Source organism: Tinamus guttatus, unplaced genomic scaffold (assembly GCF_059628265.1).
Source record: "Tinamus guttatus ecotype Peru unplaced genomic scaffold, ASM5962826v1 Tinamus_guttatus_pri_ptg000138l, whole genome shotgun sequence".
NCBI lineage: Eukaryota > Metazoa > Chordata > Aves > Tinamiformes > Tinamidae > Tinamus > Tinamus guttatus.
In genome coordinates this window covers 37,658-54,699 of record NW_028288672.1, presented here as the reverse complement: position 1 = coordinate 54,699, position 17,042 = coordinate 37,658, and the positions used below count along the sequence as shown (strand labels likewise).

General features: G+C 39.4%; 1 protein-coding gene across 4 annotated transcripts in view; it reads right to left on the bottom strand.

The window, feature by feature from the left end:
* Positions 1-16,051, bottom strand: part of TAFA5 (TAFA chemokine like family member 5) — a 281,468-nt gene extending 265,417 nt beyond the window's left edge. For 2 of the 4 annotated variants that reach the window (XR_015913211.1, XR_728821.2), the window contains exon 1: positions 15,859-16,051. Coding sequence is in view for 1 of the 4 variants with exons in the window: in XM_088521906.1 (XP_088378032.1) it covers positions 15,859-15,949 (91 nt within the window). In the remaining 3 variants the exon portion in view is untranslated. The remainder of the gene's footprint in view (positions 1-15,858) is intronic. The other 2 variants (XR_015913212.1, XM_088521906.1) reach the window with 1 other exon arrangement.
* Between the last annotated feature and the right edge of the window lie 991 nt (positions 16,052-17,042).

The following is a 17,042-nucleotide window of genomic DNA, read 5'->3' as shown; positions in this document are numbered from 1 at the left end:
TTTCGATGACTGGACCAGTAGAAATGGGATGACAACAATAAAGCGGGAAGCCAAGTATGCAGGAACTAAAAATAACTGATACTGTAAACTGGGAATTTACTAGTTGGAAAGGACAGAAGAGGAAAAAGGGCTAAAAAGATTAACTAATGACAGATTAACTAGACACTATCACTGTCAAAAGGCTGTAAAATGACAGCTGCAATCCTAAAAAGTGTGAATAGGGGAGTTATTTCTGAAAAGAGGGAGGCAAATATAAAAGTTAGTGTTCAATACTTTTGTTAAAATTTAGAGTATACTTAGAAGTATACTAAGTAACTGCTGAAATGATTATGAGAACTACAAGTATACATTATGAATTAAGCCTAAAAATAACCTTTTTTTGTTTAGTGTGGCAAAACAGAAGCTGAGGTGGAGGATGATCATATTCCTAAACTCAGAAGGGATAAGCACTGGAAAGAAGGAAAGCACAAAATAACAAATGGACATACGTAATGAACACATTCAGGCTGGGAAAAAAAAAAAAAAGGTAGGGGAAATAAAAAAAGAAAGAAAGAAAAAAGGATTTCCAGGAATAAGGTTTTGGAACACCCTCTAATAGGAGCAGGAGTGAAAAAAAAAAAAAAAAAACACAAGATAAACTCAGTTTATAGAGAGAATATAGAGAGAATATAATGTGATCGACTATCATGAGGTATGATTGAACTTCAGATGTTTAAACTGAAAACTATAATTGGATGAATAAAAGGTGGGAAGAGGAAAAGGCAAGAGAGGGTGAGAAGCAACAGAACAGCTGCAGAGATGATCAAAAGATATATGGGGCCCATGGTGCTTCGGACTATGTAACTTTTCACTTAAAAGGAAGCATATAAATACATATAAGGCTTTTAACCAGCATATGTTTCAGTATGCAAGTTCATAGTTTACTATTATTGATAGACACCAAATATCTTTGACTAGCTGAGAAGTGTATGATTTTCCATCACTACTCACTTGATACAAAATTCCTTAAATCTAATGACGAATATTAATAAATGTTTAATCAAAAAATACTAGCCTCTTACACGTCAGAACTATGAAATAGTTTTCTCCCTTATATTCACGATACATGTACAATTATCTAATACCACAGAACACAAATTCATCTTTGTATAAAATATTGTATTGATCTTAACATCTGAACTAAAATAGCAAACTTTTTACATGGATGAGCACAGCAGCATCACCCAGCTCAGGACAGCTGGGACTGCGATGCAACTGAGATGCCAAGTAAAGCTTTGGTGGCCGTGGAGGGAGGAAAAGACAACTGTTCTTTCACCAGCAGATTGGTGGCACATATCTGTATGCAGAGACCTTCTTGCAGCATTTAAAAGTACACCCTATTATAGCTCGATGGGTCAGAAAAGCGTGCTGGCGACTGATTTGCTAGCAATGCATCACAGTGCTATCAAATGTCATTTTGAAAGAGAAACCATAACTGAAAACTACTTCTCACCAAAGGATGTTTCTATTTATCCAGCAACCTGTCTTTTATATGCAGGAACACAAAGTACTCTTTGCATAACTGTGATTTATATTTACATATATAATTCATGGATGACAATACAATCTACATTCATAAAATACAGTCAAGAATTCCTCTACTTCCTTCTGTGGATGCAAGTCATACTGTTGTAACACCATTATAAGCATGATATTTAGAGGAAAAGGCAGGTTAACCATGGACAGTTTGCTCTTGGGTTCTATAAATTATTTTTAAATTACTGTGTTTAACTATCTTTTCACTGCTGCCGAGCCTCTCCTGTGGGATACTACAGTGATATCTGTACTCTGTGTCCTGGTAAAACAGTCCATTGCTGTAGATTGGTACCCCAGATTCGATGTTACAGAGTTACTCCATCACTGCAGTAGTATGTGGAAGAAAGAGATGGAAAGGAGATGGAAGCAGTTCTTTAAAATTATCTCTCAGTGGTATCAATGTCACTTGAGAAGTGCTCCAAAGCACTCTACAGACTCACAGCCGTTGAAGACAACTTGAGATCTTTTCAAAACTTTCTGGTACCACTAAAATGCAACAGACTCCTTCACATCAGACACAGCTTTAAGAAAGAGCATCTAACTGACACTCCAGTGATGATTAATTATAGTTCAACTTTGCATATCCCCTCTTTTGGATTTCTTTCTATCTGTGGCATTTAAAGTTAGACTTTAAAGACTAGCTATTTCAACCTGCATGACATTCAGAAACATTCGACATACTTTTACTACAGGAAGAACCCTGTGTCTTAAACCAAACAAAAAGGTTTAAAGCCTGGCTTTTCATTACCAGTTTTGTCTCTATGGTCAGATTTGACAGTGCTCTCCTTTAGAGCTCTCCTGTCAGAAATTGTACTGCAGAAGGCACACTTCTTTGAATGTCTTCTCTAACTTATACGAGAAAGATCTGGATGCCTTTTAGGATGCCTTTAAAAAAACAGAAAATCAATAAGCATTCTCCTTTATGCATCTTCCTTTGAATGGGAAGCCAAAGCAACATGACAAGAGACAGCAGTCTGTCTGCTGAACACACTGTTACAAACTGTGTCCCCAAGACATCGAGCAAGTCTTGGCCCATCCTTGGGCCAAGCGCTCCATGTGGTGGTCAAGAGCTCCATGAACACTGCTGTAGCTGAACAGCAATGGGCATGGATGCATCATTTGGAACAGCAATGGGCATGGATGCATCATTTGGAAACTCTAATATTGTTCAAGAACAATCCTGGTGTTGATCTATGACATTTTGGAGCAACAAAGCAGGAGCACAGGGTGCAGTACCAGAAGGACAGCAGAGGACACAAGGATGCAAACACAAATCACCACCAAAGGAACACGGCTGGGTAGAACCAGTGAGTCCCAGGGGCTCCCAGCAGTTCCTCCTCCTCCTCTGTACTACGGACAAGAAACTGCCACCTTCCGATTTGCCGTTCAACGCATTCTGCTACTGCAAGCTAGAAATCATATGCAAAGTATTATCTTTTAAGATTTAATTGTGTTAAGTATGTTAGCATTTTAAAGAGCTCTCATCATGCCTGTGTTTTCTACTCCAGCCTTCTGACATGACAGAGTGATTGATATCACAGCATCCAGTCAGAGGAAATACAGACATTGTAGATGAGAGCAGCATGAAAATCCAGGGAGCCTGTGGCATCTCCATCATCAGAGATCCTAAAGCACAGAGACTTTGCAATAGACCTGAAGCTGAAAAGGGATGTTCCGCATCTTAGTAGTGTCTAGCAGAAAGCAGTTTCTCTTATTACACTTAATATATTTGAAGATAAGATCTATTTTTAAATCTAGTATGCCTGCATGAAAGAATAGCTCAAGTTGTAAGACTCAACTATCGCAGATCAGCCAAAGTCTTGATCCTCAAAAGTGAAATGGTTTAGAAGCACCACGAGTCAAAAGCCACTGGCCGTTGTCAGTAGAGCTGGCTGGAACACAACGATATCTAGAAAGCATTAAGCGATGGCTGGGAACAGCACATGTTACTGTTTTTCCATATTTCTTAACTAGATGTAAAAGCAGCAATGAAAGTAAAAAAAGAAAAAAAAAAAAAAAAGAGCTCCTTGCTGAGATTTCAGATACGTAGTAAATTAACTAGTTAAACAACTGACCCTGCAAATTGCTCCACAAATGTAATTTGCTCAGTCTGGCTGCACATGGAATTAGAAAGCCAACAGCAAAGCAGTTTGTGGCAAACAGATCACAGTTTCCTACTCTTATCGTGAACAGTATTAAAACTGAACTTGTAAAACAGCAACAGGAATCTTACTTAACTGTATCATTGGTCTGCTTAGCACAGCTCTGTATTATTTAACTCTGAATTTTCAAGGAGAAAATAATATTGGCAAGTTTGTTCTAGAAATAAGAATTAGCCATTTTTTACACTACAAAACATCTTCACATTTTACTTATCTTTTAGTTTAAAAAAAAAAATGCGAAGAGCACAATTAGAAATCTGACTGGAAAATATTTGGCTTGCATAATTTACCAGTGCATAACTTAACAGTGCATTCAGTACACAACTGTAAACATTTTGAGTCCAAACTTAGAAACTGTCAGAAATACACTCTTACTGACCACACTTGAGAAACCTGTCATCCAAGCAAGAGTTTTTTAAACCTCACATATCATGCAGAAAGATTTTACAACTTACATGTTACTATTGCAAGCTTTTGGTTTTCAAAATATAAACTAAGACTGAGACCACATTATATATTCTTTACTTCCACTATATTTGTACATAATCTTTTCTCTAATGTGGACTGGGGTCTTCTTACTTTATATGGCTACAGCCCATACTAAAAGACAAAGCTACAGAAAGAGGTCATGATTAAACCACAGCTACCAAACATACCTCTGCCTAACCCTGACCATTTTAAAATATAATCAAACTCCAGAAGCAGTCAGATAAATAAGTAGTTCTATTGGCAAGGGCTTGTCTGTTTCACTTTTATAATTATAAATTATTAGAAAATTAAAGCATGATGCAAACGGCAGTCTTTTTATTGTTGTTGTTACTGTTAATTCTGTTGAGATTTTAACTATGTTTTTCATCTCTCTCTGAAAAAAAGAATAATCTGAAGAAGAAAATGTGATTGCCCTGTTTTCTTAGCACCGAAATTATGTTTTGACAGGTCAGTCTACTACTGGACAGCTCTACTGAATTAAGGAACCTGGCTTCCTAAAGATGCACAGGTGTCTGCAATTCTTGTTACAGGGAGCAGGAATTATATGAAGCTACAGACAGAAGTGACATCTTTAAACATCATGTCACAAAGTAAGAGCATTAGAATGAATCTGAGAGGTAAGCTATTCCTTTTGACTTTCATCATTTGTCTGCTGAAAAAGGGAGGTTTGCAAATCCCACCCACTTGTGAACCGAAAGTCATTTTTCAAGCTACTCGTTAAAATACTTGTTACAAATAGACTTTGCATTCATCTTACACCATAATACAAATGATTAAATATACATAATTCCTGTCAACGACAATTAATATTGAGAATTATTATCAATCTAATACGTTGTAGCTCTCACCAAGACAGAGCTAACAAAGTTGCAAGAGAAAACTTAAGGGCAACACAACAATAAACTACATATGAAAATATACAGGCTTAGCTATATAGACACTTGAGTGTCCCCAACGTGGGCATCTGTCCTGTTCTCCTAAGGGACCAGTTGCCTGGTAGTTTGCAACCAGCTCTCTGTGATCTAGTGAAAAATCTTTATCCAGCGATGAAAAGAGAATTACAAAAAGGGCACAAATTCCAATTAGTGCATCCTTGTTCATGTTAATGTTCTGTCTATTAGTACTGGAAAAGCACTAGAAACAAAAATTTCAGGTGTGTCTAACACTTTTAAAGCTGAACACTAGTAATTCGTTAGCTAATATTGTGATCCTAAAGCCCAATGGACTGAATTACATGGTCAATCATATTCCAACCTAAAAATCAGACTGGGAGATTTTTATATGGGATAAAGGAATATTCAAATCTGCACAAGCATACAGACAAAATGAATAATTTATTTATTCCTCAGAAAGCTTAAAAACTTGGGCAGGAAAGCATAGGAGATCCCTTGCCCTTCTTTGCCCATGTTCCCACATATGTTTTCAGGCTGAAGTTGCATCCACTTTTGTGAGTGTGGGAGACAAGGAGGGATAAGGACAAGGATGCTGAAGGAATTAGGCAACTCTAGCTGGACAGAGAGAAGCATCAAGCCTGTGAAGGGACAAGGAGAAATGATAGCTCCTAACTTCTATCATTTTGACTCTTTTCTCATGTATACTATAATTTAACAGTCTTTTTTTTGCATTCCTCCTGCGAACTGCAAACTTTTTTAGAGTTGCAAAGTGACTAATTTAGGGGCTCCAGCTCCAGGTAGGGCTTCAGTGTGAGATAAAAGAGGTTATCACTGATAATTCACTGCACAGGAGTATTCAATTACACAATAGTCGTACCTAATTTTTAGCATCTGCAGAGTAGGGAAAATAATCTCATTTTACCAGTAGCAAGGGAATGTCACCAGGAGCTGAAGTGCCTCAATATGGCACAAAGAACTGCAATACTAAGCAGAGCCTGAGCAGGGAGGTATATCTTGTAATCTCTTGTTAATCTGTTGAGGTATATCTTTTAATATGATATCTTTGAAGCTGAAAACAGCTTCCATAACAGTTTCTTTCAATGATAAGTTATTTATATTCCACACATTTTACAGATAGGAAAGGTAGCTTTCCCAAGTCAATAAGCCAAAGCCCAGTACAACCTCATGCTACCTAACAGCAGAAACGGTGGCCTCAGTACAAACTGTAAGAAATTCACCTTCAACTTAAATGGAAATGAGATTTCATTCCTAATGTCGAACATTTTACTTACTTTCTCTAAGTAAGTGTATTGCTTCCTTCTGTTTTCAAACCTTAGAGATTATTTTCTGAAAGCTGTTACCAGAAACAGTTTATTTAAACTGAAGAGCGGTGCATGGCTTGCAGAATGCTTTTGGGCTCAAGAAAAAGAAAAAATTGCTGATAATTTATGCCCCAATTCAATACAACATTTCTAAATAACTAGCACTGCAAGTGATATATATATAACACATCAAATGGATACTTTCTAGTTATGAATTAACCAGTAATAGTGGTAAACCTGTTGGGCCTTGGCATGGAATCAGTCATTAGACATAGCCAAGAAAATGCTCAAAACATGTATTTTATCACACAATCTCTAATTGCAGGCAATGGGAGGTTGGAGGTTTTAAGCACACTTGAATATCATGCCTCTTGTTACTTAAATAATTAAAAAATATATACTTTTATTTTGGTTATAGCCTTGGTGAAGAGGCACAACATGCTATAAAGGCTTTAAAGTCTATGAAGTCTTACTAAAATTTAAGTCTAAATAATGGAAAGTTAAAAGAAGAAAAAAAAGAAAAAAGACTTGACTCAAAAGATTTGTCAGCATCCATTATAATTCTATAAAATAAGTTAAGACAGCATCTGGTAGAATCTATAATGTTTTATAGCCACGCATGCAAAAATGCTTACAACAGTTACGAGATCTTGCAATAAATGAAGCTGAAGAGTCTTTATTTCATCCTCCAGCACATATTTAGAAAATCAAAAGCAAACACCAGAATGGACGAAACACTTTTTTTTGTATTATTTTTAATGACTAAATAATACTTTAAAAGTGTTAACAGATAATGGAAACTGTTGATGCACACAAAAAGGAAGCATCTCACAACCATTTCAGTTCAATCTCAATTACTTCATAGCCATAAGCAAGGTGATACCCAAGCAGCGACCATATCAAACAACTGTTTCATTCTCTTGAGGCTAAAGACTGTTCCCAGCTCCACTGTGCACATCTCCAAAACACGCACCACTCTGAATAATGCAGCAGCAGTGGGTTTTTTTTCCCCTCAAAGACATAAATTTGTATTGAAAGAATTATGCAGAGAACCGTGTAATTTAATACAATAAGAGCTGTAGCAACGTACAAAAGATACTATACACCGTCATTGTCATGACTAATTAGCACCCACCTCAGAACCACATAAAATGTGGGTGCATTTTGGCAAACTAATATGAACGGTAAAAAAAAAGAAAAAGAAAAAACTAATTTAAGATACAGTAACTTCTCAAAGCTTTTCTATCTCCTCTATAAAAGAAGAATGTTATTACTGCTCACAGCAGCAGTAACTAGCATCCAGCTCTTCTGCATCTCCAAGCAGAACAGCTTTGCAGTGTGTAACCCTTCCAGCAGCATGAACGAATTCCAGCCAATTCCAGGATTGATTCAAGAACCACTTTTGGAGTATGACACTTCACAGCTCCAACAACAGAATATATCTAGGTTTGGCCACCTCTATTTAATGCTGGTGACTACTGTTTTCCTGCTCATCCTCTGTCAGCACCATTTGCTCATTATTCTTTCGGAATAACTTTTGGAAATTCCCACAGACATTATAAAAACTGACTGTTCTGTCACCAAGGTGTACACCACTAGAGACAGCAATGAATGCAAAGCTCACAACCACAAACAGCACCAAATGGGCCCTGGCTGATGGACCCTCCAAGAAGTCTCTGGCTGCTCTCCTAGCTGCGGGGCTGCCCTCTCCGAGCAGCCTAATGCCATCCGTGTGTGGACCACAGGTGTTGTAATAACAAGAACCCAACAGCAAAGTTCAACAATGCTCAAGCTAAATCCTCACCCCAGAAGCGAATGACACCAGAGACACCAGCAAGCAAATGACAGTAATTGCCTAATTTCACTACTCTTTGTATATGAAGCAAAAGGGACAGAGCTAGGCCCTACTTCAAGATGCCCTCAAGTCCTAGAGACCTAAATGACACTTAAAAAGAGTGACCTGTAGATATCATAGTTAATATCAAAACAATGTAGCATAAATTATGAGATCTTTCTTTTTCATTACATCTGCAACTCCAGAAAAGAAAATGTTTTAGACTTCATTTGGCTAATCAAAAAGCTTAAACCACTGTTTGTTTCTTTAAGTTTTATATACGGCTTTGTCCCCTAAACCCCTTCAGATCCCAGTGTGACTTATTATGAGCTTATGCACATCAGCACTCAACAGGAAACTGCCCAGAAGTCAGATGTTTAAATAACTTTCAGTTTTCTAAATACATTTCAGGTAAGCCAACATTTTGGAGAAGTATAAAGCATAAGGCTCCAAGGGGCCTCAAGAGGTCACCCAGTCTGCCTCTCTGCTTCAACTTGTCCTATGTTATTCCTAACATATATTTTGGAACCTGAAAGCAGAATCATTTCTCAATTTCCCAAGGTAATCTCTTCCAGTGCTTAGCTATCCTCACCACTGGTAAGTTTTCCCCATAAATTCCCCTGACTACACTTTTTTTCCTAATGTCTAACCTAAATCTTCCTCAAATTAGTTTGTTGGCTAGTTTAGCACAGTTTGCCTTTATGCAAGTTACACATAAAAGTTATGCAACACTTTTGAGGCAGTGTTTTCCCCACTGAAAAGTCTTAGCCTGTTAGTAGTCCCTTCTCTAAACTAAATAACCCCAGCCTCTTCAGCTCTCCTTTCTAGGTCATATCTTCTAGAATTTTCAGTTATACCCTTTGCTCTCCTGTGAATCACTTCAATTGGCCTACATCTTTCCTCAGTTGTGTTACTGCAATTAAATATCTAGAATTTGGAATACTACATGGCTTTGTGGCACCTCAGAGAGAATCTGAGGTTCACAATATGCTGGTCTATTATCACTGCAGTATCTCATCTAACAGATGAACATAATCTTTTTACTTTTCTCCATTCAGCCAAAAAAATAAATAACCCTCAAGAAAACACACATTACTACTTTCAGAAAACATTTCAACATGTATTGATCCATTACATTATTTCTTCTAGTTACTTATGTGTTAATTTGCTGTTTGGATATATTTCAAACACGTTACTCACTGCTTTTCACAAGGCTAACAATAATTAGTAGGAAGATCTATTGTTCCAACAAGCATTTACTTGTGAACTGATGTACTGCCAAGCGTAAAATAAAATGAATGAGTAGATTCATTATACTGTGTCGGATTTCCAAGTATATTTATGTAAATAAAGAGATTTTGCTCTTAAGCGGAATTTTCTACCAATATAAGGTACAAGTGGTGAGAACACATATTTGCTGAGCAAAAGAGATATTCAGGAAAATCCACATACTAAGTGTAATAGATCCCTGGCTTGGACTTGTATGAGAATACACTAAAGTTGGTCAGTGATACTCAGTGAGCTTCATCTGGAACATCTAAATATTACCAAAAAACAAATGCTATCATTATCCTTAGTTAAAAAAAAAAAATCTTGTGTTATTCCTTTTCATAATATGATTATATGAAAGTTTTTAACATATCTCCAAAACACCTCTTATTTTATATGTGAATTCATTCTAAAGACCAAAAGACCAAAGGAGTTGCCAATTCTACACTGGCTTCTACATTCCAATTCTACACTGGCTTCTACATTGAAAAGGATAAAATCCTTTTTTTTCCTTCTTCTTCTTTACTTTTCCTGTGGCCTGTTTTAGATTTGGTTTAAAAGATCTCCTTGCATGTGTGTCTTGGTTTTACTCCACCTTTATTTTTGATACAGTAATAATCAAAAGTATACGCCAAGGGAATAGAAGGCCTGCTTCGAAACAAGAAAAATAATTATTGTCAACATATCTAATAAGCAAGCACTTTTGTTCAATGTGAATCATACCAGCCTATAGCACAGCCTGCAACAATAAGTAGCGTGCTGCTAAATACTGCAAAAGGTCAATAATTCCTCATTTGTGCTTTGCAGGCATAAAAATAGGCAGTCATAAAAAGGCTACCAAAAAGGCTAATTCCTTTTGGCATCAAACTCAATGAGAAAAAGCAGGGTTTTCTGTTCCATCTATGATTTCCTTCTCTATAAAGAACATGCACATCTTCCATTTTCATTACTCAAAAGCAAAGACTGATCTAAAGCTGCCTTCTGTGGGGAGAAAGTATGATACACTCCAACCTTGGCACACGTTGGCACAGCAAGTGCCAGATAAATAACCCCTCACTCAGCCCCTAAAAAGAAGATTATTTTTGCCTGCATAACGTCTTTAATCACTATGCCACTCTAATCTTACCTTACCTCTAAGCTAGTCTTTAAAAAAATAAAAACTCTGAAAACACCTTTTTTTTTTCCCCCACACTGCAAATAAAGTTCTTCACAATTTCAAAGGAGGACTTCTGTTCTTTTCAGTCTTGCTGTGGCTCCTTCTTGTCAAACAGCAACTGACCTGAGTCTTCGTAAATTTACTTGGTTTGCCAAAAAACTATGCAAAATTGCTAAGACAAAATAACACATTTCTTTCTAGCTTTTTTTTTTCTTTTTAACCTGTCAAATCTGCTGTCTGGCTAGCAAGAGAAACATTCTATGTCTGCACACAATGTCCCTCTCTAGTATGATATGCTGCTGTGAAAATCTGATTCATATTCGCCTCTCCACAAACCGGTAAACAATGTATAAAACACAAACTAGAGACAAGAACTGTATTACAGTATGTCAGAAGAGACAAAACTTCTTTAAAAAAATCTGAAGCTGGGACACACTGTCCTCAACTTAGTTCTACTATATATAGGTAACATATGCAGCACATCTGCTAGGCAAAGTATCTTACTGTTTTGAGACACAGTTTAAGCTCAAAAAGCAAACTGAAATAAAGAACACTATCATAAACTCAAACTCCCTTTCTTCCCCTAGATTCTTAGGAACAATCCTCTTTCTTTCTTCAGTTGATCCAAGTCATTTCTATGCTTAAAAGATGGAAGGCTGGCAATATTATCAACCATCATGAGTCACATTTAAATTCTTTGCAGCAAAAGTTTGAGGGCCAAAATCTCTTTTTGCTAGCATGACACTGTTGTCAAAATGTGTTTGACAGAAAATTGCCAACAGGAGTGTAACTTTTGCCCAAAATAAATATATATATATAATAAAATTATGAAATTAGATGTGTTAAAAATATGGAATTAGATGTGATAAAAGAGACACCCTATTTGTATAAACAAGCATATACTAAATTTGTACATGTGATACTAAAATTCTGGTTTATAATCATAACACAACACCAGAATTCTCTTATCTCTATTCAACTGCTGCAGGATATAAATGGAAAATCATCCTTTTTACACAGCTTACTAGAGAGTATCTTGCCAGCAGGCTGAGAATGTGGTTTTGCAAACTGAATGTCCGATCCTCTGAACTTTAAGTGAGATTCATGAGACTGAATCCGTACTTCTGTGTAGTCCAAGCACTTGGAAGTCATAAACCATTCAAAATACTGAATCACCCCTCCTAGGTTAGACATTCCAGCCTCTTAATCAGCATTCATAAAATAAACAAGTTTTGTTTTAACGTACATTAAAATCTGTCATGCCTCCTGGCTGGATATATAACCCTTCCAAAGTCATCCCCTAACTCAACTACTTTATGCAGGATAAAAAAAACACATTCTGAAAACGTATTCTTAACCCATCATCCCTCTGAGTGGTTAAAATGTTGTACTGAAGCAAAGGACATTTGTTTGGGCCAAAAAAGTTCCCCCAGTAAGATGTATAGTATCACCAACTTGGAAAAATTTACAGTTCTTCTCTTGGTAAAAATATGCTACCCAGTCCTAAAGAGGCTCTATATCATTTAAAATCAGACGCAGGTAATGAATCTAATCTCTTACTTTAATTCCTTGCAGTTCCTTGCAAAAAGTTTTAAATCGTTCAAATTTTGACACCTCTTCATAGTGAGCGCAAGTGACTACAGCATGTTAAACTGCTTTGCAGGGAGATCAGACAGGCATGGGACTGCAATTACATACCACAATACCCTTTTCTCGGTTCACAGCTCTATTCATCTTTTAGAAACACTGAAGGACAGATTGGACATAGGGGAACGGATTAGCCACAGGACGACCTGTATTTCCACACAAAAGCCTAAGTGTGGAAAAATGGCACCCTGTGTCACCCATTCTTCGCTGCCTGAAAAAAACATATTCATGAAAATAGACATTTAAACAGCTCTTTCCCACTCATCTCAAAAAAGGCATTCACTATTCCTCACATGCTTTGAACTTCAGTACTGTAATACTACATAAACTGCCTTAGTTCTGAGATGTATATAAAATATTTTAAGAACAGGTCTACTTGGAAGAAATGTAAGTTCAACATAGGAACTAAAATGAGTAATTAATGGTACAAAAACTCTACACCTGACAGTGGCAGCACGTGGTTCCAATAATAAGTTTTAGCTGGATATAATGTAACTACTACATTATACCACCATGCAAAACAACTGAAATTATATTGAAAAAAAAAAAAAACTTACGTTAGTAAGTGGCAAGAGTTTAACATAACAGATAACATCACTGATTTCAAGTGAGTAAAACGCATATACAGAAAAAGACAGGTGCTATTTACATCATTTTGAGATGTTGTGAAAAGTGAACATTATGTCAGTTTTCTATTAACACCTGCCTTTGGAAAAATTATCAGCAAATATTACAAAACATGCAAAAATGGAAAGAGTGTCTATTAGTAAATTAACACATATCTTTAATTAACTTGATATGCCATTCTTCTTAAATCAGTTGTCTTACACTAAAAAGAGATGCTCGGTGTGTGAATTTGTACTGTCAAATTGTCTCAGGAGATGTGTAGTATCAGCTAAAGTGACCAGACTAGGTGACCTGCGGTTTTACTTGCTTGTTGCTTGGGTCATACAGGCAATTACCCTTTGTACTTATTAAAAAAAACCTAAGCATTTAACTTTGGAATTTGACCACACATCTGAGTTACAAACGATGAGCCCATGTACTCCATGTGGTTCCAATGGGAAATTAATCTTTTTGCCAGGAAACCAACAGTCTAAAATGTTAAATGCAATGAGAAATACCATTGTTAACTTTTCATAACATTTTAATGTAAACATAAATCCAAAAAAAAAATCTCCTGAAAAATCCAAAAAAAAAAAACTTCTGAAAGTAAGGTTGCAGCCATCTAACATACACGTTTTTTCTTTATATATATTTATTCAGCAAACTAGTAAAGGAGACATAAAATGTAATCATTTGTTAATCCTTTCCTCATACTCATTTCCCTTGTTTTCTTACAAGGGATTTAAATATTAAGTATTTAAAGAAAATTTAAATCTTTGCAATTTTTAAAAAAATACATAGGCAGTTAAATCTCCTATGTATTTTTATGTCTTTCACATGCTTAGATTTTAATATATTACCCCTAAAAATCATTTTTATTAGATATTAAAAAGTTCCATAAAGGAAAAACTCAGTTAAACCATATGGAGCTTCAATCAGTTCCACTAAACTGTTCAGTGTTATTCCTGAAACTGCATCGAGGAAGACAAACACTGCTGAAGAAATTATACAAAGGGGTTCAAAATGCTATTGTGAAGATTAACACCCATCAAGGAAAGCCTGACAACTCAGCCAATACATGCAATCTGTATTTACAGTAAGTATATAGCTCCCAGGGTTAAACAAAGCAGAAACATTTTGTTCACAAAAATAAACAAACTGATGCAATTAAGTTATCCAAGCAGCTCAGGAGTACATCAGTTTATGCAGTCCACAGTAAGAGTGACTATAAATGCTGCAGGAAAAGCACTGTGAAATTTGTGAAAGCACTTAGTGTGTGGCCACAGTTTCTGCTTTTCTGTATAAATTTCCTAGCTTTCTACTCCTACAGGGTGAGAAGAAATATTTTAAGTGAGACAAAATGCTTCCTCCTGCTTAGATTATTTACGGTAATGGAGGTCTCAAAAATCAAACCATGAAAAAGAGCAAAAAATACGAAACCTAATGGCAAATACTGACAAAAGCAGCCTGAAAGGACTGGCAATATTTCCTTCTTCAAAGTCTTGTTAAAAAGAGTCATCTCATTAGAGATATGTAAGTATGCTAGTAGGAGCATTTTAAAGCATGTTAAGGAAGTGAGTATGTGGGAGGCATTACACACGGAGAGCAATTAAAGCATGGGTTATTTCTTAAAGAAGAAATCTCTGGCACACTGCTCAGCGTGGATATCTGGGCAACTCTTCTTAATTAACCGAATGAAGCAAATCAGGTTTTGCTCATTTTGCAGAAAGATCATTGAAAATGTGCAGCTCGTGGGGTTTTGCCCTGACACCGAATCGAACACCAGCAGCGATCCTTCCGTGGCCGCAAGGTTGTCACTTTGCCCAGTCTTGAGTGAAACTTTGTCCCAATCACACTGAAGTTCCCCCACCACCACTACCATGTTTTGCACAGCCAGAATTCAAAGCTGGGCTGTGTTCAATGTTCAGGCAGTTATCAGCTGAACTACACTGCAGTGTTGGAAAAAAAGAACTCATATATAATAGTGTTGTTTTTGTTAACACTGCTTCAAAAGCAGCATTCTCTTTCCCCACACAACCAAAATATATGTACACGTTCTGGGATTCACAGTTGTATTTCGGTTTGCTTTACAAAAACGCAGAAATGCTATATCAGCAGAAGAGAGGGGGGAAAAAAAAGTAAATTTCCTGAGGAAGGAAAGCAAAAAGATAAACAAAATAAGAGGGTTACTCCCCAAGAAAATTCATCTAACCACAGAACTAAATGCATCTTTTTTTCCTGCCCAACTCTAGAAGCAAAAAGAAGGGGGAAGAAACCACCATAACCTGAATTCTTTTCTCCAGTAAACTGGAATCCAAATTTTCCCACTGCAAGGTGGAAAAAGCAGGAGCCCTGAAATCAGGCAAAGGCCTCTTCCAGTTTCGGGGCAGCAGGGAAAGCTGCTGAATGCCCAGGATTTGCTCTGCCCTGCCCTTTCCATAGAACTTTAGTGCCATCTATTGAAAACGCACTGAGCGAGGAACAGGGAGACGATGCCTATTGATTTGGTATAAAAATAAGAGGTTTACTTGTTAGGATTTTTTGCTTTATTAACACTCCCATGATGACTACTGCTCTTTGGTCATCTGATAGCAACAAATATTTTCTACACACTATCCATGCCCCATAAGGAAAAGGAAACACCGATCCTAAAACACAGGATGCAAACATTATACAAATACATAGATACATATATACACGCACACATTTAGCAAGAATACAAGTCTAAAGCTACCTATTTGCTAAAGGAACAAAAATGAGAAAGCTTTAAAAGGGAAGAAAAAAAATAACAGCGTGGAACCACTGCTGTAAATAGAACATACTGGAAACGGTAAAAAATAATTAGACACCTCGTACAGAGCTTGGCATTAAAGAACAGGGTACGCAGACATGCAGATATAATTACCTTCTTTAAGAAACTGTGAGTGGATGACAAATATAAGAAAACAGCAGATCGCTGCTCCTGCTAGTGCCCATAGCGCTTTCAAGAGCTGCATCTCGGTCTGAAACTCAGTAAATGCCCACAAAGTCACACAATGAATTTCCAGGGCGATGCATCAACGCGTCCCTCGGTGCGCGCGGGGCCGGGCGGGCAGCGCGGGCTGCGGAGGAGGGGCCGCGGCTTCACACCCCGCGCACAGGCGGCGGCGGCGGCGGCAGCGCCGCGCTCTGCTCCCCCGGACGCCGGGGCCCCATGAATCAGCGCTCAGGAGCCGCGGCGGGGGCAGGCGGGAGGAGGAGGAGGAGGCGGCGGCGCCGCGCGGGGCTGCGCGGGGCTGCGCGGGCCGGGCCCTCCGCGGCGACGCTCCGCGGGAGCCGCTGCAGCATCGCCGGGCTGCGGGCGCCGCTCTGCCGCGCGCGCGGGGCCGCCGCGCCGCTCCGCGCCTCCTGCCACGGCGCGGGGAGGAGGGAGGGAGCGAAGGAGGGAACGGGGGAGGGAAGCGGCGACGGGGGGGAGGGAGGGAGGGACCTCCCCGCACCGCAACTTCTCCCGCCTGGCGGCAATTTGTTGCGCCCCCTCCCGCGGCTCAGCCCGCGGCCGCGCAGCCGCCGGGAGCGCGCGCCGCCCCCCGGCTCCTGCCCGCGGAGCTCCCGCCCGGGGCCGCGCCCGCGCGCGTCCCGGCGGCGGGAGCCAGCGCAGCCCGCGCGTCGATGCCTCCGCGGCTGCCCCGCATCCCCCGCGGGAGGCAGCGCGGAGGAAATAACGCCATAAATCATCCTGCCCCCCGAAACACACCCGGCCGCTCGCTCCGCGCCTCCCCACGCCGGGAGGGCCGCGGCCGCGCAGCGGCTGCCGCAGCGCGCAGCTCCCGGCGGCGGCTGCGGCGCGGGGCTGCGCGGGGCGCGCGGCTCCTGCCCGGGAGCGGCCCCGACGGCGCCGTCCCGGCCGCGCTGCTCCCGCGCGGGGGCAGCTGCGCGGGGCCGCGGGAGGCGCCGATCGCGGGCGCAGCGCGGAGCCCCGCGCTCCCGACGCCGCGGGCCGCGCAGCTCCCGCAGAGCGCGGCTCTGCCCCGGGCGGCTGCGCTACCCGGCCCCGCTGGAGCGGAGCGCAGCCGAGGGGTTTGAAGACATGAAGTAAGGGAATGGCTG